The following is a 26,242-nucleotide window of genomic DNA, read 5'->3' as shown; positions in this document are numbered from 1 at the left end:
CCTTCCCTCCCGCCTCCCGCCTTCCCCCGCGGCGCGGCTGCTGCTCCCGGGTACCTGTCAGGGGTGGGGAGGGCCGGCTCCGGCACCCCCGGCAGGAAGCCAACACAAATAAATAGCCGCGGTGCCGACTCGGGAAGGAGCCTCCTTCCCCTCGCTTGTTGTTTTAAGGTGCGCTTCTAAACCGCGCCCGTTCTCTAGTTTTCTGGCTTGCCCCCCCGCCCCGCTTCTGGCACAGGCGCTTCAAACGCCCCGTTTTCGATGCCTCCCCGCGCTACTCAGGTGGTCACGCCTCGGCAGCCCGGCCGCGACGGCCACAGGCCTGCCAGCCCTCCGGCCTGCGGCGGGGGCCGAGGCGCCGGGCAGCCCCTCGCCGGCCGCCCGCGCTCAGGGGGCGCTTCGTCTCTGGGGGGGAGACCTCGCGTCGCGTCGTGTTCATCCTCCGCCAAATCCTCTGGAGACGGCAACTCGCAAGGCCCGTACCAGTGGCTCCAGCGTGTCAGAAGCCCAGTGGGGCCCTGCGTCTTCCCTTGCCTCCCGCCCTTCTGAGTCGCTAGCTGCTCCGCTTGAATTTTTTAAGCGCGGGGCCTCTCTCTCGCGTGTTACTTGTGATTTTATACCCTCACCTTTTTCCTCCTCCAAATTTGCTGCAACACTCAAGGGCACAAATGCAAATAAAAAACAAGTTTTCTTTCCATCGCTGTTAACTAAATTGCGGGGACCGCCGGGGAGGAGACATCGCACCTTTGAATTTCACTGACAAGAAAGGATTAGTCAGAGAGCTTTTTGCAAAATTTGGGAATGGTAAATACTGTATTTTTTAAAAAAAGTCATTTTCTAAACATCCCAAACACCACTTTTTCCACCTATTATTTCAGATTTTTAAAAATGCTGCAGACTTGTATAGATACTATTTTTTCTGGATTTGAGTTTCCCCCAAAAATGGTTTTGAGAAAACCTGTTAAGTCGCTTGAGGTCAGTCTTAGATGGCCAGCAATCTGAATCAAAATATTTTTCCACAACTGAAGTCTTGCATATTTTTACTTAATATTCTGTAAAATTAAGAACAAACAGACTGTAAAAAAAAAAAAAAGCCACGTATTAACTGACAGTTTCTTTTTATTTCCAAAAAAAGAGAAGACTGAAGAGCAAGCGGCAGTATTTTGCCCCCCCCGTACACCCTATTTTTTACAATTTTTTTTTTCCTTAAGATTAGTTTGATCATTAATACACCTTTCACGTAAACATGCTATACATTTCAGACAGAGTAAAATACGGGCCCAGTTTATGGCTTCCAGTGAGTAGTGCTTGCCATAAATAAGCATGGACAGGTAAGAGGAACCAGCACCGGGCGCTGCATTGTCAAGGGGAGCAGTGAGGCCTTTTGAAGTGCTCTGAGCAGGAAGCAGCGCAGCCTTTTTAATTAGAGCACATACAGCTGGAGGATATACAGGAGGAGTCTCCTCAGAATTTATTTTGGGAAGGGAGGGACATATCCTTCAGGTGTTCTCATTAATGCAGGCTTAAACACAGAGCATAAAACCCAGCATTTTAAGAAGAAGAAGAAGAAAAAAAAAATAACCCTTTCCCCCCAAATACCAGGGCTGAAATCCTGCTCTGCTTGAAATCAACTGATGTTTTGCCATTTATCTCAATGAGACCATAATTTATTTCCAAAAAATTAGTATGGACTGCTTGATCCCATTCCCATCAATAATAAGGCTGTACGTAGAAAACTGCTGATATATTTTCAGTGTGTTTACATATAAACACATAGGAACATCAGGAAAAAAAATAATTTCAAGCTCGATCCTGCTTTTCTTCTGCACGCAAGGCCACCCCTGATTTCACAAATTATTTCCATTCTGAGAGGTCAAAATCAGCTCTCATGTAAGGATCAGACTGGAATTATTTCCGTGGTATCTGAGCTTTGTATTTTTATGAGAATCGAATTTGGGTCTCTGGAGGCAGAAATACCATTTGGTTTCCTTACTGAGCACTGATGAAACAAATTTTTAAAATCTCTATAAATGATAAACTGGCGGATTCTGAATAGTTGTGAGGTTTTGTTATGCGGGAGAAGCAGCAAAAGTAGCACTGAAGGAGAGAACTGTAAGCAGTTCTTTTAAACATTGTAACTGAAAGTGATTGTTGTTTGGTTTTACCCTCTATCTGGTAGGTCATAATTAGTTTATAATTTTCAAGATTTCTCTGATGGATTATGCCATTTAAGTCTGCACCGCTGTTTGCTAAGAAAAAGTCCTTGTTGGCACTTTTGCCTTTGTAATAAGAAATCTTGAAACACCTATTTTTTAGATCATTATTACTTTTAGATGTCAGATATGTGATGTCAAAGTATTTGTGAAGACAGTAGAAAATGACAGGTATATTAATGTGTTTAACTGCTAGCTATTGATAAAAATCTCTGTGTAGGAAATAGGTATTATTGTTGTAATGAGACCTGGTTTTGTTTAATTTGGGAAATAAGCCACATTATTATTTAGGTATTATTATAAACCAATTAAGAAAATACCTGGTTTTAGTTACAATATGCTACCTTCAAATTTTTGAACTGTAACACAGTTTCTACTAGTGTTACTCGTATTTATTAAAAACATTTCTCCTGAGAGCTAGATGCTTTCTGATCACAATAACTAAAATCATTTGACTGTACCACAGATTTAATCAAGCTAATTGTTCTCAAAATCTCAGTGTAAAGTAACAACGGTGTTTGCGTGCTTCAGGTTGATCTGTGGATACCAGAAATTGTTCTTGTAATAGCAGCGGAAGTCATCACATTTTATTTTACATTTGATAAAAGAATATTAAAAAAAACTTACGCAAAAAATCCTTACTCACTCCTTCACTCTTTTGCAAACTGAATATAATTTTTATGGATCAGTATAGTGAGGTTTGCAGATAGTTTCAGCATACCACATGCCAATTTCTTACTCGTGTCTGTAACATTTCTTTTTTGATCAAGATTGGAGAAGGTCTCTAGGTTACTGGTGAGTCTTATTTATCTATGAACTGATACTAACCTGACTTACAAAATTGCTTATTTCTGTTGTGGTTACATCCCATTCAAATGTTTTTGGGGTTTTTTTTTGCGTGCCATACCTTAGCTTTGAAAGTGTGAAGATGGTGTCTATTTCTAGAAACAGATGATGTATTTGCAAGCAGGTTTTGACACTACGTAAGCAATAACACTAAAAAAATAAAAGGTATATTCTTACCATGTAGGTTTTTCTGACTCTATCTTTCTTAATCTGTTACCTGTTAAAATCTCATTTCAAAATTGTTAAAAATCTGACAAGCACCAACTTCAGAGAATTTGTGAAGTATTTCAAATGTGATTTTAAAAACATAATGCTACCATTATAAAATAAACTCTTATCTTTGAAATCTAAAATAGGCATATGTAATTTAACCTATCACTACTGAGAGAGACAAATCTATTTTAAGATGCTATGGTTTGACTGTATTTCTCTCTGTATCACTGGAGAAAAGGCTTTTTATTTAGATTTTTAAGGACTGTTTCATTATTGCTTTTTTATTTTGTTAGATAGCTTTGTGGAATAGTAACAGGATTTTACAAAACCATCGGGTTTTGAAAAAAAGCATGGGCTGTGTCTTGTGTCTGTGGCATGCATGCTGCTTATTTTTATGTGGAACACTGAAAGAATGCTGTATTAACAAAAAAAAAAAGCTCTAGAGTTATGTATTTCAGCCTTCTGAAAGATTTGTGAAAATTCAGTGCCTTAAATATACGCTGCGTATATTTGTATATGAAACAAATATCTTTGATCTACAGTTTTCTGAGAAACATAGCTGGTTAGTGGATTAGTCCTCTAAAATGTGGCATTTAGTTGTTGTTTGAAGAAACCCATTTCCAAATGTTTTGAAATTAATTTTGGCTGGAATTAAAATAGCTTTTTTTTTTTTTTTAAATAAATCAGTGATCACAGGACTAAAACTTGCTTGTTTTCTACTGTGATTTTATCATGGATCAATGACCCCACGTCAGATTTAGGCCACTGACTCTCACCCACTGAGCAGTAACAGTTGGGACGAGGCGTTGGAGCGTGCCAGCTTTTTGGGTAATACTGCCTTGGACAGGACCTAGGCCTTGCACAATGGGGAGATGAGTCCAGTAGCTTATTTGCATTTGAATGACTTCTGCGGGGGGGGGAGATGGTGTCTGCTTTCTGATTGCTATCCAGCATTATTTCTACATCATTCTGCAAACAAAATCCTCTTGCGTTTCACACATGGGCCTCAGGACACTACCATGAAGCCCTTTGCTGAGGTGACGCTTTAGCTGGGCAGGCTCGTTGTGTTCGAGCTGCCGCTTTGGTTTTGCGGCCTTGTGTCTGGGTCGGTGAGGAGGAGGAGGAGGAGTGGGGAGTCCCCAGGGGGAGAGGGGCAGGGCGAGCAGCCCTGCTTCCCAGTCCTTGTCCTGCTGCTGGCATGGCCGCGCACGTGCTGCGGCCATAACGAGAGTCTCGGGAAGTCTGCAAAGGTTCAGCTTCCTACCGTCACTCATCTTGTGTGACACAATGAAGGCGTTAGAGCTGAGGAGGAGGTTGGCATGGGAGCTATACAATGGTTGTTTTTAAATTGTTCTCCTGGATCTTTGGACCTACCTCACAACTACAATATAAAGCTACAGACAGAGAACCAAGATGGAAGTCAGCAAAATATGTTTTTGTTAATCTTGTCAGTTTGTCAGTGTTCAGACCAGGCTTTAATACCACCTTCAAGCTGCTTTCTCCCTGCTTCTGCTGCATTGTGCCAACAAGGAGGACAGAAGGAGTACCTGTCACTCCTCCAGAGATAGCCTGGGCTCTGGTTTCTGTCCAACTACCTCTTCTTGCCTGGGCTGCTCTCCAATTTCATGTCCATTTGTAGATCCCAGGACACCCCCTTGTCCCCATCTCACCATGTGACCAAGACCTGTTCTCACAGATGGATCTGGTGGAGGAGCTGCTTTTGTAGCTCTCTTATCCTGTTTGTCCTGACCTAAAAAGCTTTAAAGCTAAAAAGCCTTGTTTGGAAGACCATCACACCAAGCTCCAGGCTCCTTGCTCAGGCAGGTTCTCCTATTAAAGGCAGCTGAGTGGAGCATTAGCAGACCTGTAGGTTACTGTCATTTGTCTTATGAGGTGACCTAAATCAACTGAGTGATCTACCTATCTGGGACAAACACCCACACAGTTCCTTCCTCCTGCAGCATCTTTTGATGCCCTCATTCCAGCATAGATTGCAAATACTTCTCCTAAGATCATGTTCATTGCTTTATTCGTCCCACGCATTAACCAGAATCTTTATGTATTCTTGTGGATCACCTGTTAAGTTGGTTGACTTGGGGCGGGGAGGAGGATTGGAAATTAGACAGCATCCAGGTGTATTTAAAGCAGAAGAAGTCTCCTGGGGACGTAAAAGAGAGTTGTAGGAACATATTGTAGGAGTTCCTAAATGTCAGCTCAGCTGTTCTCACTTCTGCCGTGTCCTTGCTCTGAAGTGATTAGCTCAGGACTTTTCTGACGTAGTGCCTAAGTTTTGACCTGTGCATCTAGCTGCAGAGGTGAGTATGGATTTAAAGGATGTGTCAGCATGAATACAGGGATGTGTCTGCCAACCGTCAGGTTATCTGGGCCCGAGTCAGAGGCCAGAAGCCAGGGCAGGACTGAAGCCAAGTCCTACCCTCAGTTGGTTCTTGGTCATAAGTCAGTGACTTTTGAGAAAGAAGCAGATGTGGTTTCACATGTCTCCGAGGTTAAGGGGAAAAAACTGTTTCATTTACTGTCCTTTACTGTGGAAAAGTCTTCCCTGCTCATTCCAAGCAATCTCTTACTCTTTCCTCTTTTTAGCACATGTGATTGAAGAAACAATGAACCCTTTTTCTTCCCCCCGACGAGGGTTGTATGTTATTTCCAGCAATGCCAAGGGACTTGTGACTCACCCAGCTAAGCAGGACATGTTCAAAACTGACCCCCAGGTTCACAGGCAGTGTGATTTTATTGTCCTTTCTGTTCCTATTGTTTCGACAGGTTCCCACAGCCAGTGTCACCATAGAAGGAGCTTCTGCCCTCAACCGTGTCCGCTGGGCCCAGGCTGGGAAGGAGGTAGCAGTTGGTGATTCAGAAGGCCGCATATGGATCTATGATGTTGGAGAGGTATTATTATTGGGTTTTGTTTTTTTAAAGCTTGGCTCCTGGAGAATGCCACATCCAAGTTTGATAAAAGGTCATGTATCATAACATAAGTAAGACACCTCCAAAGAATAAGCCACTTTTCTTTCAGTGGAGTCCCTGTTGATTTTGGGTTGCCAACAGTGTGTTTGTTGTAAAGCTACCTTGCAAAAGAGTTAACTGGTTAAAGGCTCATGAGAGAAGACTTTTTCGAAAGTTTTCAGTGTTTTTAAAACTTATTTTAATGGGCCTATGGGTACAGTTGGAAAAAGTTACAAAGGAACATGAAGAGGAAAATAGAGGTTCAGAAAGAAGCTGTGTTGTTCCGAAGTTGGTCCTGAAGGGTTAACCTTTTATACTCCAGTATCTCTTATTTCATGACTGGCTTAATGCTGTAGATTTTTCTCAGCATGACATGTACAGAATACATCTGTTCTTTTAATACTGAATAATGCTGAATATGTCTGAATATGTGCAAAAGTACAAACAGGAGGAAATGAGAGGTGTCATTGTGGAGGACTGTAGATGTATGTGTGATAAAGAGTATGTAGGTGCTGAGAAATAGTAGAATGTGTATTCTGTGTCTAAGGCTGCTCTCAATTCACCCTGCTACATCTTATAAAAAACATCTAAACTGCAGTGTGTTTGGCACTGATGGAATCTACCGCTTTGTTGATGAATACGGTGTAAAGTGTTCTGTCAGCATTACAATCCCTTGGAACAGTTAAGGGTGAATCTCTGAGCAATCAGCTTTTATGTAGAGAATTTGTTTTCCATCATTATCTGTGATAGGATACTGAGATATCCATCTCTACACAGTAGGGAAACATTATAGAATACATACAGAATTATCTGTAACTCTCATAAAGTGATTTTATGGCCCATAGCAAAATTGCTTGTGCATGACTCATGTTTTTGGATTGCATTCACTTGTGCAGGAGTTGCCTTTCCTCACAAATGTTTGCTGAAACTTCTTGCCATATTGTTAGCATAATTTCTAAATTGTCTAAGGTTACTGCGCTCAGATTTCCACTATGACACTGACAGGTCAGGCTGTTTTTATTTAGTTTTCATTTTTGCATGACTTTTCCGAAAAGGTGGTTTTTCTGTCTTCCAAGTGAAACGATAGGCTATGGCAGTGTCTTTGATGACAGTGCAGTCTGATCTTGTCTGGGAGTCTAGACGGGCTGTAGAAATGTCTCTTTTTGCATATTATACACCAAATAATCATTCACAGGATTGTTTATCCCTGCAAGCTCACCCAGGAGAAAATAGATGTAGTGTTCTATGCAGAAGAAGTAATATTTAAGTTTTTGGCCTTTCCTCTTTCATAATCAGACTTCAACCTGCAAAATGAGTCATAGTGATACACTCAGATCAAAAAGAAAGACAGGCTTCTATTACTTGAAAAAGAAAAGACTGTCATTCAACAGTATTTATTTGTGTGAGTCCAGATCAGTGTTACATAAAGTGTTCTGCTTCACGGATGTTGCATGCCCTGCCTGTGCAGAGCTCCAGCATCTCCAGCTCAGCTCCATACCCACTTACGCAAACAGATGAATGTCCATCCACATGGCTGCTGACAGGTCATGGGCCATTGCCACCCCTCCTCCTCTTCCGTAATGAATGAAGGAGCTCATTAATTTGTTGCCTGGTTCATTTTGGCAGTATCAGTCTCTGCAGTAATTCCTGTACCAAATTTAGGAGAGGTGGTCTGGGCTGCAACAGCTTTAGGTACTACTAGGACTGCTGTGTTGTTAGTGGCTTTTTCTGGTTTAAAAAAGGAGGGTGCTCATATATTCTCCAGCACAACTCTTCTCACTATAAAGCCTTAAGTGAGATGCAGAAAGACTTTGCAGGTCAAGAGCCTGGCACCAAGGGTTTGTACAGTGAATAACAGCTTCTTCAGTCATTAACCCTCTGTGCCAGTCCATAAAGAGCTCTCTGATGAGTTATTCCGTGCTTAGCTGTCCTCAGGCATGACACACAGGGAATTCACAGCATGCATGTGCACTTTTGGAAGTGTCTGGCAGAAATACGGCAGCCTTTAAGGCTCTCTCTTTACTTAAGTGTGCAAACACTGGCCAGTTCCATGGCTCAGCTGGGGTCCTCTTTTGACTGTCCTTTTTGTATGGGTTTGATTCTGGGACATGATGGGGCTGGTCTGACAGTTTAAAATGGGCCGTCCTCCCACTGCCAGCCAGCCAGCCCTAGCCATATCACTCACTGCCCAGTTTTTGTGCTGGTAGCAGTACTTGTCACCACCCACATTGTGGGGAGAGAGAGAGATCAGCAGAGAAGTATTGATTTTTTTTTTGTTTGGTTGGGTTTTTTTGTTTTCTTTGGGGTATTTTTCTCCATGAACTGACTCAGTGTGAGAGTAGATGAATGAGCACGTAGCTGGGGGCAAGGGGCTGGGAGGTGGCTGTACAGCTGCTGGGAGCACCTAGCTTTCATATTTTACCCAGCAGTATTGCAAAGCCTGACACCTAAGCTGTGACAGTTGACCCTTCAGCAATAGCACTCTACCCATCTCCTACAGCATCAGCTTTTGAAAAGGCCTCATCACTGGAAGAACTCATCCCTGCCTGACTGATAACTCAGTAGCATCTACTTATTTGAAGGTGCACGTCTCTGATTTGGGAAGATGGGTGTGATTACTCGCATTAGAAAGTCAGCAGGCCACTTTACAAAGACCCTAAATACACTCACCAAAAACATTAATGCTCCAATTATACTGCACCCTTTTTAAAACCTTTCTTTTCTCATGACTGTGAGGATCACATTAGATCAGCTGTAAATTGATAAAACATTGGTTCTATCAGAAAAATTGTGATTATATTTGTATTATAATAAAGCACAGTGTCTTTGAATTTCACATTACTATATAAGCAATTTTTCTTACCTGTTTGAACAGATGGAATTGACTCCATGAATTTTGATCAGAGCAGAAAACATCAGGGTATCAAATCATTAAGGAAAAAATGAAGTGATAGGAATTTTTACTTTGGTAGATTCATCACAGTTTTAAGGAACTATTCTAGAGAACAGTAAAGTTTACTGCTGCTATTAACCCATATGGTGTAAGGAGAAAACATTATAGGGCCTAAGTGAAAATGTAAGACACGAGGACTAACCTTGCATCCTTTGTGGAGGCAAGGAGTGTGAGATCAGGGCTGTTTCACTTGTGTAAGTATTTAGGATTTGGCCCTTTTTGATATGTTATCTAGTCATATTCTTTATGACATAAGAAATGGCAGAAACATGAAGGACATGGCACGGTCCATGACCAGGGAGTTAAAAATAATGGTGACATTTTCAGTTAGGCTATATAATGTTATCTCCTTAGAGTATGTACTTTTATTTGTTTGATTTCGGCATTGTGTCTGAAAATAACTGAACACGTTTATTTTCACAGTGAGGGGTCTATTTTCTCCTCAATGCGTGTGCTTTATGCCCATTAGCATTAATAGGAGTTATACACACACTTCCAGGGGAGAGGAGACTTAAATAGTCCATATAGATGTGCTCTTGTGGATCAGTAACCACTGATTTAAAGAATGTGAATTATAAAATGAAATAAAAACCCAAACGCACACACAAAAATCTGATTGTTTCAGTGTGATGGGATCTTAAACCTATATAACTTAACCAGAGAATATAACCAGTGATTCTAAATATACTTTACTCTCTGTAAGAACTAAATATTCAAATCTCTGCTGGTCTAGTAGTTGAGATATTATTATTGTGATAGTATGTATAACATATTTTAGCTTTTGTGGTCTCACGGTTTATTTACTGGGCAGCAAGTTTTCTGTATGCTACAAGTTGATTTTAACAGAACATGGACCACTGACTATAGATTTATTCACAGGTCCAGGTGACTGATAGTTAGATCTAACTGCATGTCTCTTTTGTAGTTGTATTTTCTAGAAAGCTTGCTCCCATTGTGCATGCTTCAGTGATGTTACGCAGTTGCCGCTGTCATAAATATTCTCTAACAACCACGTTTCTTGCTTACCTGGCTTATTGAGAATGCTCTTTGCACCTTTGGTTGTGAAAGAAGCAGCTTCTCATCCACCTTCCATTATTTCTTTTTTTTTTTTTTTTCCATTAATCTCTTCCAGGTCATATTCTGCTTGCACTGTGAATAAATAGATAGAAACTGTAAATCAATTATTTATTATTTGATTTTAATAAAATATAAAGTAAGTTTGCAGCACAGGATTGGAGAGTTTGAAACTGTAATCACAAGGAGCTTATTACTGTACATTATTTTGTTAAACTAGTTACAGGACAAACTGTTGCATCCGTTTGGCAGTCTTTCAGACAGTTGATTCTAGTCATGCTTTTAAAGGGTGACTAGTATGACAGGTGGAACTGGAGAAAAGTGAGAAAAGGTCTTTCCCTAGACCATCCAGGAAAGCTGGCTCTGCCAAAGAAAGCAGTTACCTGGGATTCATTACACAGTTATTACCTCTGTCTTCATTTCCTTGCAGTGAAATCAGAATCATATTGCTGTTTATGTGACTTTGGTAGGTTTCAGAGTTAATATCTCCTTAAGCCCTTTTAGGGCTGCTGCGTTAGGTTGTTTGTGTACTTCCCCATTTGCTCCATGATGGGTGTTAATCCCATATCTCATTTTCAAGTACATGACCAGTGAGGGAGGAGCTGGCAACTGCCTGAAATATGTGGATGAAGTGGTACAGTAAGGAATATCCCACTGGTGCCTATAAAATAATTTCTTTTGATTTCAGCAGCCTTTAACAGCTGCTCTGAGATTCTTAGGGGTTTAGACAGAAAGAAATGCATATTTGTGACCAACTCTCACATTTCAGCATGGCTAGAGTCACTTATTTTTCGGGGTAGAGTGGGGAAGGGTTGGTACTTTGTACTCCTACCTTGAGATCCCCGTGTTTCACTATAGATTTCATATGGAAAACATAGCCAACATCTCTTTCAGGCAGTTAAAAACTACTGTAGCCCAGAGAGAGAAATAAGAAACTAGGTTTTGTGTCATGTAGTTATCCAGGTAGATTTTCCAGTAGGTTTACTTTTGCCATCATAAAGCTCTCGTAGAGCATATATTCAGTTAGGAAATGTTTTTGCTGCAAAACCAGAGTCGAGACTTGCCATAAAATATTTTATTTTAAAATCTGTGTTGAGTTACAAGTATTCTTGGAACACAGATAAATGGCTTACACACATATTGTAAAGGCAAATTTGAGCAATAATAAGGGGTTGTGCTTACAACCAAGTTTTATTCAAAGTATTCAAAGATCAAGTAAGATACAGTAGTTACAACAACATGCACAATCCAGGCATAAAGGATAATTAAATGGATTGTGAGGCAGTGCCTGAATTTCACCATTGATATTTTTGCTAGGGAGGTTGGAATACTGGCCTCGGAGAATTTTAAAAGCATGTTTTAACAAAGCAGAATCTCTTAAGAGTTGTTGGAAAATGTAAAGAGCTAAGGTTTTGATTTGCTTCCCCTCTGCCCCCAGTTTTATAATGTTCAGTCTTGAGAGACTTTTAAAACTGGAAGCTCTTAGAGATGACAAAAAAAAAAAAAAAGAGAGAGAATGACAGCATACTAGGAACTCCAGCTTTTTACTTGAATAATATCTGAAATATTGAACAGAAAAAGCTCTTCATCTCTCGTTGTCATTTGAATTTTGACTGATATAGCCAGTATTCACAAAGGGATTTTTGAAGTAGGTTAAATAAGAACTCCCTAATGAAAAAAATGCACTAGTTTGAAATCAGTCAATTTAATTACTGTGTTTTATGAAGGCCATTACCCATTGCTGATTACTAGGGTGATAAAATCTTTAAGCTTTGGTAGCCTCCATAGGGGGTGAGCCGATCTAAGTAGAGCAAAGTCCAGTCATTATCACCCTAAATACTTGTGTTTCTCATTACAATATTCATTACTTTAGGTTACTGTGAATGCTTTGAGGTCTTTATGTAAGCACTAGTTTATTCTCCTGTAGAAAAACAATGTTGTTACATTGATAAGTTAAAACCAAGCATTTATATACTTCTACAGTTTAAAACGAGGCTTGGCTACATCCAGACATAGAAATGCATACATTTATGCCCGTGAGTACCCCTATGCGCATGGCTGTGTGCTTGTCAGTCATGCTAGTCTGATAAGAAATGGAAAAGGGTATGAGTTACCTTGTTCTTTCAGTCGTGTTTTGGTACTTACACAAGCTGGAATGGAGGCTTGCATTACGAATAGCAATCTTTATTGGGGAAGTGCTTTTCAAGAGGGAAAACTGAGCCATGATCTAACTAATCTGACTTACCCAAGGCTGGTTGCTGAGGGTTGGAGCTATTTATCTCCAGTGCCAGTCTAGGGCCTTGCGCTTCCCTTTCCCTGCCACCTCTTGCACATCACGCGGCATCACTGCTTCTCTGCCCCTCTCAGTCACCTTCATCGTGGCCTTCTGACTTACAAAGCAGCTTCATAAAAACGATGTGATTTAAAGGATTACTTCAAAATCATTTCCCCCTTGTTTAAAAATGTGTATTTTTTAAAAGAATGCTTGAAACTTATGAGGGAGAGATGTGGATCTGGGCTACTGGGAGAGGAGAGTAGCCTGTAGAAACAGGCTGAAGAGCTTGGTGTGACTAGCCAGGGAAGTCTGAGCCTGGTGGCAATGTAGATGATTCGTGTACTTACAGAGATAGGAATGCTTGGGGCCAGAGAGGGAGAACTTAGTGAAGCTGAGGACATACTGCCACCAGCGCATGTGGCTGCAAGCTGGTCGTGTATTCGAGTAAAAAATTAGAAGAATATTTTTAACTATCAGAAAGCTGAAGTTCCAGAGTGGGTAGGGACAGTGGGACAAACAGCATCTTGAAGTGGAGCCTGTCAACAGGATTTTGTGATGTGGTTGTGTTTGATAAAGCAGTGGGTCGCACCTGGCGTATAGGGTCACTCTCCTCCCTATGCCGTGATGTACGCTTGCTCTTAGTAACAACAGAGTTTCTTCTGTTTCACTATATATATAAATGAACATGAAATTCCACTTTCATTTTACTGCCAGAATATTACTTGTTAAAACTAAAGGAGGAAGTACCAGATTTTTAGCAAAGATACGCTTTCTCTCATTTGTTGATTAGACAGTGGAATTAAATGGGCATTAGTGAAAACAGACAGAAAGGAGGGGTGAGGGGGCTTAAATTGTCATCCTAAAAATTCAGGTGATTCTTTATCCTTACCTTCCAGTTGCATATGATGAAATATTTCGGTAGTTCTCCAGAGATAGCTTACTAGCTCTCCAGAGAATTTCATGGGGTAAAAAGACATGAGTTTCCAATATGATACAAATATCTTTTATAAGAATTCCTGAACTCCTCATCATATGAAATAAAAAGCTTAAGAAAACTAGTCAGCCAACCAACAAAAATCTGGCTCCAGTCCTTTTTATTCATTTGCACACTGGTTTTAAAGCCAACGTATGTTTCCTTTTCCCTTGCAAAGGCCCAGATCATACCCCTGCAGAGAGGATCAGAGAGAACAAGCCACATGTGACAGGAGTTAATCATGTAGCTTAATGCACTATTAGAAGGGACTCAGATAACGAAGTGATGAGAGTGGCAGAAGAGAAGCTGTAAGAGATCATTCCCTTTCTGCACAGTAAAGCCTGCAGGAGAAGGGCGAACTGTATGTGACAATCTTCCTGCCGGTATTTGCCTGCTGAGCTGGGAAATGCTGTAAAGGGCAAGAGACAAAGGAGAAAGGCAGGCTCCAGATTGGACATACCAGACCATCCACTATATGTTTAGCGCAGTGGCACTACTGGTGGCTTCACTGCTAGCTCCTCAGTTACTGCTTCTCCTGCAAACCTTTCAAGAAGCTTAGTGGAAAAGATAATCCGGGTCCAGGCTTCCCATGGTAGTTGTAGGTGAGGCAGTGGAAGCTGAGCAAGTGCTTTAGCTGGTCTGCCCCATCCCGACCCTGCATCCTGGGACACTCGGTGGGGGACAGAGCTGAAGTCAATGCATGTTAATAGTGTCACAGAGTATGTATTTTAAACATCTAGCTAGTCTGTTGGGTGATATTTTCTCTGAAAGTTTTTACCACCTTTCTGATGTAAAAAGAAGTGTTACTGAAAAATGTTTATAGCTTTAAGTAACAGAGAGTATGGAAGGGGAAAAAGTACAAAATGCAAAATTCAGTTTAAGCTCAGTTTGTGTGCAGCAATTTGCAAATCTTTTTTTATGGTTTGCAAAATGATCTGTATTTTGAACATGAAAAAATATTTAATTTGTGACTTGGAAAGTAGTGGTTAAACCTAAAGTATCAACTGAGGATAACTCTGGGTCTTAATACATCCTATTTGGTGGCTAAAATTCCATGTTCGGTGTTTAACTTAAATGTGAAATGTATCCTCCGATGCCTAGAGTGATGGAAAAAGTCTATGTCTGAAATGGAAACAAACAAACAAAAAGCCCAACAAAACAAAACCCCTTGCTATTTCATGGGTGAGCTTTGGCAAATAATGGAACGTGTGCAGAATCTCAGGGAAGGCAGCAACTCTCCTGCAAACCAAAATCTTTGAGTGGTTCATAAGCTGCTTTTGGTGAGAGTCCATTTGCCAACTGGGAGCCAGAAAGCTGTGGCAAAAGTCCTTTACAGTTCCTGTTCTGCCAGATTTCATGGTGTGGACATGGCTGACTTGGTTTGGAAAGGAAGCAAGCTGAGCTGAAGACACCATGATTTATTTCTTCCCTGAGGCAATAGTCCTTCACTCAGCTGAACTTCAGGGAGGCACCTTTGCCAGTGCAGCTACCCCACAGGGTGAACCTCTAGTATTTCAAGTAAAAATGATGGGACAGTTCTTCCAATCAATGTAGTAGTCAATTAAAAAAAAAAAGTAGATATTGGAAAGAACAATAGGTTGAAGGCTCCTTACCTTCTAATTCTGATTGATTTGGTATTTTTAGGCTTTCTAGTGCCATGATGAGAACTGATAACATAATTTGGTAGAGGAATTCTCTTGATCCCTTAGCTCCAAGCATTAAATATCCTGAAACTCATGCAAAAAATCACAGGAGTTTTCAATAACTTTGAGAAATGGCAATCAAAGCAGGACTGAGATCCCCATGGGAGACAAATGGTGGGCAGCATGCCTCACTTTTTCTTAATCAACCTGTAAATTGATAGCATTACAGAAGTGGTGGCAAGGTAGGAACTGCAAGAACCTTGATGCTTAGGGCACCACCTCTTTTGAAGCAAAATTGTTAGCTTCTCTGAAGCATGGCAGATGCTCTTTCTGCTCCCGTAGCTGATTAATTATATTAAGTCTCTCTTGTTTCCAAGAACTTAAACAGACCAATAGTCTCTGCCACTGAAAGTATCACTTGAGGAGATCCACAGGAGAGGACCCTCCACACAATGTGACTGGTGAAAGCACTCTGGTGTGCTTAAGGACAGGCTGTAAGCTTATAGCTTAATGTTTGTGTTTTAAAAATAAGAGGTGATCCAAGGAAACAAAAGTAATCTAAATTTCACTTTTCAGTCATCTCTTTCAAGATGACTGGGGATTACTTAATATTTTATCCTCTGTAGTCAATACCAAGTGCAGCATTTTGATACATTAATTGAGGGAAGCATAATCTGTTTGATAGCTTGGACATCATTCTGGTTAATTCAGGAGAACCTGAGCCAATTCTGATACTATAGGTGGAACTGTAGCGTTCTCTACAATATAAAGATACTTTCCACTTCCTTCTTTTCTTTTCCATATACCCTATCAAGTTTTAATCCTTCAGGTTGAAGTTTTCCATAATTGGTGTTTACTTCCAGCACAGGTTTTATTGTTTCTTGCTTTTTTTTTTTTGCCTTTTTTTTTTTTTTAAAGATTAAAGACAGTATCATAGTGCAGAATGAATAAATGGGTATTCAAATGCTTGAGTTCTTATGTAGGTCCTTTGTACAGTGTATCTTTGCATATTGTGTATAAATTATTAAAATAACACCATTGTTTGCTTGGTATTCAAAACATAACTTACCATCAAGTGTAACAATTCAGCAGCTACTGTTCTCCTTAGGAGAAAAAGTCAAAAGTTTGCTGAAAATGGATTCAGTTTCTGTTTGAGATTAAGCTCTTTTTTTGTTGTTGTATAAGCTAATATTTTGTCTTCTTTTTACTATGGCAGCACTAGTTAAATCAGACCCTGCTGGTGAATTGCAAAGAAATAAATCACAACAGACATTAATCTAGATGAGGGCTAAGTAATTAACTTCGTAGAAGGGTGGCGTATACTCTGTCTGTGACACTGGACTGACTGCTGTGCATAGAATAAATGCAGTATTTAGGCTGCCTATGGTATTCCACCCCTTCAATTAAGTAAACAAATATATAGAGAGCTACTCTGGAGTGTATCCTTTGTGGTCTAAACACTGTATCTCATTAAAATCATCTGCATGCAGTATGTGGGGTTTGAGTTCCTGCTAGTGGTTTCATCCATTGTTAACAATGATGCTCGGCTCTCCCAAGAGTTAAATACAGTGGTACCATAGTTATGTGAAAAGGGTGCTCTTGGTTACTTTGGTGGCCATTTCGTTACATATTACCTCCCACTTTGTTTCCATCCATGTGTGTGGCAAAGGGTGTTGCCTGGAAAAATATAGGCTTTTTCAGGAAAAAAAAAATCCATATAGGTTGAGAAAAATATCAAAGGCGGTCTGTAATTGATTCTGGGGGGCAAGACCAGGGCCAGAATAGGTGCATGCTTGCCTGCTCTCTGTGTGCATATCAAGATTTTTAATATTTATGTATCTGTTTTCACCTCAGTGATGGTGATAAAACATCTGTTGAACTCTGGAAGATAGGGTCAGTTGCTTAAAGTGGAACTATAATTCTTGGTTTTCATTTTTAAGTATTACGATCCTCATTCTGCAAGTGTTCTCTTTTACCCAGAAAATTAGACCGATTGTCTGTTCTACTTTTTAGAAAACATCAAGCTGAAGTAGTTATATTTTATCATCATTAAAAATATTTTTACCTACAATGTCATAACTGCATTCAGATCTTAATCCATTGCACAAAGTATTTGCAGCAGATTTCTTTTCAATACAGCACTTAATTTTAGAGGGTGATATGGACAATGTAGGTTGACAAAAATTCTGCTTAGAGAAAATAGCTAAAATGATATTCACCTGAAGCTACATTTATTTGATGATGCTATTAAATTGAAAGACACAAATAACTTAGTGTGAAGTCTGAGATTTTAATTGTTAAAGTTAGTTTACCAGACTTGGTGTTTTCCACAAACTCAAATTAATCTGAATATCTTCTAAGTTTTAATTAGCTGTCTCTTCAAAGAGTGTTTAACTTGCCCTTCTCAAAAGTTATAATAGCAACAGAGTATTTTGGAGACTAGAGGAACATTAATTTTCATATAGTTTTTATTTTCCCTGCTGGATATGAGATTTTTTTTGCAAATAAGGTTGTGTTGAAGTGGAGAGAAGTAAACAGGATTGTCTAAAATAAGATCAGCCTTTGCCTCTAAACAACAACAAACCCAAATGCAACTAATAAAAGTTGCATGTTAATCAGAAAGTTTCTGATCTCTAGGAACATGGTGACCAGCTATAGAAACCCATCAACTTAGATCAGAACAAGTTTTTCTATATACAAAAACAAGAAAGCATTGTACTTCTACGAAATGTGTTTGAATGGGTCACAGATTTTTTAACTCGGGAACCGCTGTCACCCTTAGAGTGTATCTTGGACCACCATGCAGGCTTGTCTGCAAACGTCTAATTGAAAACAGTGTGTGGCAATGCAGTTGCGCGGGCCGGCTGCAGACCACATACTTTGGCAGATCGTTCCAAGTCGTGGTGTAATGGTTCACTTTCAGATTCTCCTTTTACACCTGTGTCCACGGGACATGTCTGTTAGAAGTGATCATAGACGGTTCTGGTTGGAAAAATTTGCCTCTTCAGAACAACCCCTCAGTCAGAGACAACACTGAGGAAGTTCTTCCCACGGCTATTTTTGCTTTTGAGGTGTCTGAACTCTAGGTGATGAAAAAAATGTGATTCTTAACTTGGTGATTGGGATTGCACGATACTTTCACCAGTGATCAGCGCTGCATGTTATGAACCAGTGTCTCAGTGACAGGTAGATTGACCCACGATGAAGAGTCATTAAAAAGGAGATGCAATAGGCTGAACACGGATGATTGTGCTCCCTTTGAGCCTATGGGACACTGGTTTCTCCAAAGTGGAGGCTGCTGCTGCTGAAATTGCATTTTATCTCCTTCTCAGGAGAGTCCCCAGCCTTCAGAGAGCTGTGCTGGACAGGAGCATGAAGGGATGAAGGCAGGAAGAGTTTGTCTGCTCCCATCCCAAAGATTTACAGGCTCCAGGGAAGGCGAGGAGCCAGGAATAAAGTGAAATATCCTCAATGAATAATTCATTTGCTGGAAAGTGGTTTTTCAGGGAAACTGAAGCTATACAGAGATTTGGACAAATTGAGCTGAAACTCTCAGCCATAAAAAAGATGGATAGGAGCGGAATATAGAAAAATCTTGAAATATGTTGTAATATCTTATTTCAACGTTCTGGATAGATTCCTTTAAAAAGCACATTCAAAGTTTTTTTTTGGTCTCAAAATCATTACTTTTTCTTTTTTTTTTTTTTAAATAGACCTAACTTAAAACAGCAAATGTTACTAGAAGGTGTTAAATGATCTGAAAATGAAAGGTATTTATGTTGATTTCTGTCTTCAGGCACTGGTTTTCTGTTGCTTTTCTGCTTGCTTGGGGAGCCCAGCACTAGCTGACACAAATGGCAGCATCGAGAGTTGTCTGGTCAGAGCATCTCCTTTTCCTGAGTTCTGTCTTAACAGTCTTAAGAATAGTAGTGTTCAGTGAAGTTGCTAATAGCACAGTTTCTGGGAAAATATGGGAAATACAGTTTGTAAGATCTCTGGTGTTTGGATTGGAAGCTCTACACGCGCAGGAAATCTCTGCCTTGACAAGAAGATGGAGGGGGCTGTTCCTGGTGAAACTCACATCCATGCTGCTACCTGTGACTAGCTGGCTGGCGAGCCTCGGGGCGAGATGGGTCTGTTACTCTTACTAGATGCACATAAACCATCTCCTTGGTCAGTACTAGCATCGAGGGGGGCACATGTTTGTGCTTCAGGGCTGGAAAGCTAACAAGTAAGTGAAGTGCTTGGCTAGAGTGATCACCCAGGAAACACAGAGAAGCTTCAGAAGGTTCAAAAATCCAAGGGCTCTGTGGTGGCACTGTAAGATACCGTTTTGTTGTTCACTGCATAAATCACATAGTATTGTGACACATCGGCAAGGCAAAGCCAGGCGCTTGTCAGGAAGATCCTGGTGGTCATTTCCCTTGGGTCTGGTCATTTTATCCTTTACCTACAGTAGAGAATAGGCTCAAGTTGGAACAATCTTACCTTTAAACTTTACAAGCCTTGTTGCTTCAAAGTCTGAACTCTGAAAAATGAGCTGGGGGGACCTACTGTGGTTGACCTATGTGGCCTAGCTAGACAAATCCCTTCTTTCCAAATCTAGATGTTGTTTAGATCTTCTCCAGTCTTGAAAGAACAGCTCAACACGTTATCACCCAAAACAGAAGAGGGTGAGAATGATACTAGAGACAAGGGGCTTCTAGCTGGCCAGGAAACAGTCACCTCTAGCAGATGGGAAGGGGAACAAGAGGATGGGGTTGATCTCAGCTCCTAATTTACAATCCTTTTGCTGTTGCATCCCATCATCTTACTTTCTAGGCCCTTTGTATTGTGTTCTGTCCAGTCAAGAGTTGCCTTCTCTTGGTATATGTACATATGGTGGACTGGGTAAACACAGGCTGGGAAAGATTCACATAGGTATAATGTTATTTCTCTATAATAAGATAAACTGGTAACTGTAACGCCTCGCAGGAATAGGCAGAAATCTGTTTAGTGTTACTCTCTGGAGGCCGCCCCTGGGCTTGCTGAAATTACCAGTCTTTCTCTCTGGTGCTTAATATTAATTGTGGCTGCTGCATATCAGCCCTCGTGTGCAGCATACAGCCAGTCTCAATCTGGGGGCTCAACGGAGCTCACTTTGCGTGGGGGTCTGAAGACTGCAGGCTGGGAGGTGCTGCCCAGGGAGGCTTTCCTTTTCCAGCCACGTTATTTGAGGTGCACCGTTCAGCCAGGAGGAGCGTTCTGGAGAGTTATCTTTTCTAATCCAAAATCTGCTTATCTAAAAATAAAGTAATGGAGGTGGTAGAAAAATTAATTCTGAGAGTTTGCATCATGTAAATCAGTTTTTTAATATCGGCAAGAAAAACAGTTTGTGAACTAGTTTAAATGATAAAATCTTAAATGTGTCTAGTATTTAGTATGTTACATGTCTTTGTTACTTGTTATACATTATTGATCATGTAGGAAGCACAGATACTCATAGATGTTGAGTGCTTTTGGAAGAATATTTTATGAAAATGAATTGGGGGAGGAGATCTAAAAAGTTGAAAGTGACATAAAGAAAACTTTTTTTTTTTTTTTTTTTTTTTAGAAATAAGAGACCCCAATTGTCCTGAGTTAAATATCTTCACCCAATTAAAAATGGGTCACCATCCTAACATCTTGAGAAGATGTTTTCCTATACTAAATTCTCACTCCTGTAACCAGCTGAGCACATGTAACTTCACAAGCAGAAGCAGGTTTATTTGGATGTGTAAACTTGTAGTCACACTTGCAGGTCAGTAGTCTTGCAGCCTGAACTCTTTCAGTATTTTAAAAGCCAGACAAAAGACAAAAGTACCCCTCTCCAACAGCTTAACAGACAAAGTTTGGCTAAAGTCGCCACCTTGCTTTGATAATACTGGTTTTCCTCATTAGAATTACTATCATCTCACACAACCTAAATGTACCATGGTATTTAAGTTAAAGCAGTGTGAGTAATTCAGTCAATTAATTAGGTGCTGGTAGCGCTTACCTTCCATTGTAAAGGGATCAAAGGAGAACAATTAATAGCATTTATTTTCTTGTTCTGCTCCATACCTTAGTCATTCAAATAACCTTCTGCCCCAAATGTTAATATAAGTTACTACATTAAGTTATTATGCTTTGGTGAACATTTCTACCCTGTGTTGACATCATGACTGCTGAGACTCAACACGTGCTGCTTTGTAGTAACTGGAAGTGGACAGAAAAATGGCAAAAATGCCAAATGAGTGAGGAACACCCAGCTAGCTCAAAACCTTTGCCCTTCCTCTATGAAGTATCTCCTCGTTTCTTCCACCCCTGCTCTGGTATTTACAGAAAAAAACTTGTGTGAAGAAGCTGAAAGGAAGATTCCACAGATAGACCCAGGCCTCTAACACCTGTGAGTGTCAGTGTGCCTGGCTGAAGGAACTTGACTGGAAAATGACTGTAAGGGGAGCATTAATTCAGACAAGAATTTGAATTGGAGTTTGTGGATGCTTTTGTTTTTTATTTGTGGTCTTTTTCTGTATAACTGTTGTGGTTCAGTATTAGGGCCTTCACAGAAAGAAAGGGGGGTAGAAGAGTAAAAGTAATTTTTTCCTTTGACTTCATTATTACCAAGGTTTCCTTCTGCATCCCTGAGGAATTTATATTAGAGAGGTTTATTCTACTAACAGTCTATTAGCAGGATTGGCCCCTCATTGAAAGCATGATGCAGTGCGTGAGATTAAATAAGGTAAAATTAAAATAAGACAAAGTTCTAAGTAATTAGATTGTGTGTGAGCATTGAGTATTTTCATCTCTGTGCTAAAGGTGTTCACTTCAATCATTAATTGTTTTGTGAACCGAGTCATTAAAAATGGCCCAGGTCTTGCTAACACTGTCAGCTAACAGTAATGCATGTAATGCATACATTTGTAGAAAGACTCCTCAAGTTTGAGATACCAGGTTGTTTTAATAGGCTAGACTTGATTTTATTTGTCTATGGCCACGCTGTGGAGCAAAGGAAATTAAATGATCTCAATGTCATAAATATATTTCTTTTTTTTCTTTAGAGTGACATATTGTTTTCTTCAGCCATTTAATACAATGTAATGCTGTTTAGGACTTTAAAAGACAAGGAGAAGTGAGGCTTTATTAAATTCAGTAAGTCCTTTGCCTAGGATATTGTTCCACTTTAATGTTTTTACTACTTGAAATAAGTGAGACTCATTTTACATTTTCATTCATTCAGGAGTTTGATAAGTGATAGTGCCATACACATCACAAGAAATAAAATCTTTTAGGACACAAGCAATAGTAACAGGGAAATTGCCATACAGCTGGGTTTGGTTGCATCTATGATAGAAGGTTCTCTGCACTGTCCCTTAACTTACTATACAGTAGCTTTTATAGGCATGTGGCTGTGATCAAACCTGTGCTGTCAATACTTGTGTGTTGGTGCACTGACCTCCATTCTGGTGTTAACATTTCCTTCTGCTGAAGGTTTTTGAAAGAACAGAGCTATCTTTCAAATAAAGACCATAACAGATCCACATCTGTGCATGTAAGTGTGAGAGACAGTTGTCTCAAATGATTTACTCCTGTAACTCTGGTCTCCATTCCTGGGAAAAGTAAAGGAGAAAAATGCAAAAAGTGGAAGACAAGGAAGGAAAATGCAGAGTGTGCAGTGACATTTATTATTGAGGGCTGAACTGGCTTTCACACAGACTGCATTTCTCACTGTAGCCTTAGTAAATGCTGAACTGTACTATATTCAGTGTTTCAACAGGCAAAACCCCAAACTTGTACACCAGCCCTTCGTAATGTAACTGAGTCACTGATATATGCACTATACATGGGAAGCTTTTAAACACATGCTATGTTTTTTCCCCAAAATATTGGATGTAGAGGCAAAGCTAGATACAAAGTAGTTGAAAAACTCATCAACATGAGTGAGATACAAAGGAGATATTTAGATCCAGTATTGCAAATTCTTGGCCATACGATTGACGCTGAACTTGGAGCAGTGTACGTGGAGCTTTCACCTGTGGTTAACATTGGGCATATACACAAGCTCTTTCCCCAGCTGGGCTTGCTAGTTCATGTAATAGATCCTTTTTGTAGTCTCCAGTTAATATGTATTGCTGTTGGGATGTAAAGAGAAGAGGATAAATTGACTGCATTCCAGTACAGTGTACCATACAGCCTTGTGTGCACCTATAATCTGCTAGTGCCAAATGGACGTAGTTAGCCAGCCATCTGTGTGGCATTTTTGGTGGTGTTTTAAAAGGAGTAAGTCAGTACAGATTGAATATTGGTACCACAAACTGGATTAGCTAAGGTCATACTCATTCTTTAGTCTAAAGGCATCCATTTGCTAAGGTGGACAGCATTTTATTACATGCCCCATAGTTTCCAAGCAGTTGCCTTCTTCAGTACCAAGCACTGCATAGTATCTTGAAACAGTTATTTTTTCATATTATATTCAGGACATCATCACAGGGCTTCAAGAGGGCAGTAAAAATGTGCATGGTTCATCAGGATGCTTGTTGCTGTTTTCTGGAATTTGAGTTAATGAAAACAAAGTTTGAGAAAACTGCTTGCGGGTTCCCCTCCCCCCCCCCCCAATTACCTCAATCCCAGTTTGCATTATCTTCCAGAAATTGCCGTGTTGGATCCAGCGGGAAATGACTGCAGTATTATTTTGCCATAGCACTAAAGCATTTTGTCTGGAAGTTTAGCTATTTAGATTACATGTCCCTCTTGAAGCCTAATGTTCAAGAGCTCTTCATTAGAAACATCAATAGTATTAAATGGAAACGGATCTTGCATCATGATGTAAAAAATCAGACCAGTAATGCAGTATCCAGTTGGTATAACATTTCCATGAGAATGCATTTCTTGTAATTGTGAATTCCTTAACATAGAGGAGGGTAACTAAAATAACACAATATATTTATTTTACTATTAAGAGCTTTAATGAACTTCAGGAAAATATTTTCAATACAGTGTTGTAAAAGCTCTGTTACCTTACACACATTGACCTCGGTCCTGCAAACAATTACACTTGGGCACAGCCTCGCTGACTTCAAATGGCCAGCTCACCCGTGTGAAGTTAAACGTACATGTATATACTTGTAGAGATCAAGGCCTCGCCTTAGTTTGGAAAATCTGAAATATTTTAACCAAGGGGTAGATTTTGCAAAAACACTCCAGCAAGAAACTTTTCCTTAAAATCAAACAGATAAAGCTTTTTTTCTCTGCCATTGACTGTAGATGCTCCTTCTAGCTGGTACTGAATAAGAAGCTGCCAGATTTGTCCTGGGAACTCGGCAGCACGTTACGGCGTAACCAACCCACAGCGGGTTGGTGAGGCCCATGCCTCGGTCCTTCAGCATGCACAACGGCACTGCTTGCGGTAGGAGCTCTCCTGAAAGGAGGTGCCTCAATTTTGGGCCAGAGCGATAACCGGTCTCGCCACGCGGTCTCTTAATTCCCTGTCGGTTTCTCCCCCAGCTGGCTGTTCCACACAACGATGAGTGGACCCGCTTCGCTCGGACCTTGGTGGAAATCCGCGCCAACCGAGCAGACAGTGAAGAGGAAGGGGCGGTGGAGCTGTCAGCCTAGAGGAAGAGAAGGAGCAGCGCCCGCCATCGCCAGAACAGCAGCTTTCCCCCACTGAGTACGCCGGTGTTCGGTGTCAGAGTCAGTCTTGCTGTGGCTTTTGATGCCAGTGTACGTGCCAGTATTGCTCAAAGCATTCCATATTAATCACGCTGCTTTACACAAGGCTGAAAATATCCAGAGCATTTTCATACTTTATATTTCTGTCTGAAAAGTAAGAAAGAAAAGACAAATCAACCCTTTATGGGTTTAGTTGTTGCCTTTTAACTACTTAGTAGCTGTATTTAATAGCTAGGAACCCCTGGTTAAACTTGTGCTCACATTGCCCTTCTGGCATAGTCCTATTAAATCCATATGAAGCCAGATATGATTATGTGCAGATGTTGTGTGCTTCACTGTATGGGACTGGGCCAAAGACTTTAGATGTGGTGTTTCACATGGTGACTTACATTATGAATGGATGTACTATACGAAAGTTGCTGCTCCTTATTTATTGCAGTGTGCTGCATGGAACATATTTATTTGAAAGCATTAAAATAAACGATCCTAAAGCATGTGCATAATGAGAGAACTGCATTGTCTGTGTGCTGCTGTAGAGGTTACATTAAAGTCCACATAACAATTACAGTACATCAGTTGTGTTTAAGATGTAAGATCTATAAAGGTTGGCTTGAGTGGATGGAATGAGTTTCCTTTTTTTTTTTTTTAAGATGCCTATTATTTCTAGGCACTTTAACTATATTTCAAATACAGTTGGTCACTGATACTTGTCATGCAAGTTAACACTAACAGTCTGACAAAGGGTTGTGGTTCCTGAGTATGACACTAGTATTGCCAATAAAATGTATCAAGCCTGTTCTGTCGCAGTGTGGTTAATCTTTCCTTGCCAGCAGTGCTCAGCTTGTTCATTACCGGTCACTGGCGAGGCACTGGGAAAATGTGACTGCCCTGACTGGCAGAATGCTCATGCAGCTGCTATGTAAATAGATACCTTTGGCTATGGGGACTGCCAGTAATGGCCTTGCATGCATCAGATCCTGCTACACATTTTACATGAGCAGACGCTAATCCATGTCAACTTCTAGATTTGATTTTTTTTTTTTTCCATTCCTAGCTGTGCATGCTTATGTGCACACATGTGCACAACACACGTGCACATGCAGAGCAGTACCATGCTGCCATATGCGCTAAAAGAAAAGGAATAGGAACGACAAGGCCTCCTCAAACTGTCCTGAAAGACAGGTTGGGATAGGGGACAAGGGAATATTCTCCTTTATGACAAGCTCTTGTGGCTTGAGCAAAGCAGTAGGGTTCAGGCTGATGCCATTGAGTGCTGTGACGCAGAGGGGCGTTGATGAATGCTAACCTTGGTGGTGAGGCTGCTAGTTATGTTGGCATCACAACATTATGCTGAGCCACAGCACGGCTCTGACACCTGGGTTTAACACTGGTTCACACTCCCTTGGGCAGGCAGGTGAA

At 40.4% G+C, this 26,242-nt stretch overlaps 1 protein-coding gene across 1 annotated transcript in view; it reads left to right on the top strand.

The window, feature by feature from the left end:
• The window catches only part of DYNC1I1 (dynein, cytoplasmic 1, intermediate chain 1), a 181,552-nt gene extending 155,930 nt beyond the window's left edge, over positions 1-25,622 (top strand). The window contains exons 14-15 of the mRNA XM_010562430.1: positions 6,051-6,176; positions 24,656-25,622. Coding sequence (XP_010560732.1) covers positions 6,051-6,176; positions 24,656-24,766 — 237 coding nt within the window. The 3' untranslated portion in view covers positions 24,767-25,622. The remainder of the gene's footprint in view (positions 1-6,050; positions 6,177-24,655) is intronic.
• Positions 25,623-26,242: the final 620 nt, after the last annotated feature.

The sequence above is a fragment of the Haliaeetus leucocephalus genome, unplaced genomic scaffold (assembly GCF_000737465.1).
Source record: "Haliaeetus leucocephalus isolate CR32 unplaced genomic scaffold, Haliaeetus_leucocephalus-4.0 Scaffold0, whole genome shotgun sequence".
Taxonomy (NCBI): domain Eukaryota; kingdom Metazoa; phylum Chordata; class Aves; order Accipitriformes; family Accipitridae; genus Haliaeetus; species Haliaeetus leucocephalus.
The sequence above is the reverse complement of the archived record's forward strand: the minus strand, read 5'-3'. Positions and strand labels throughout refer to the sequence as shown.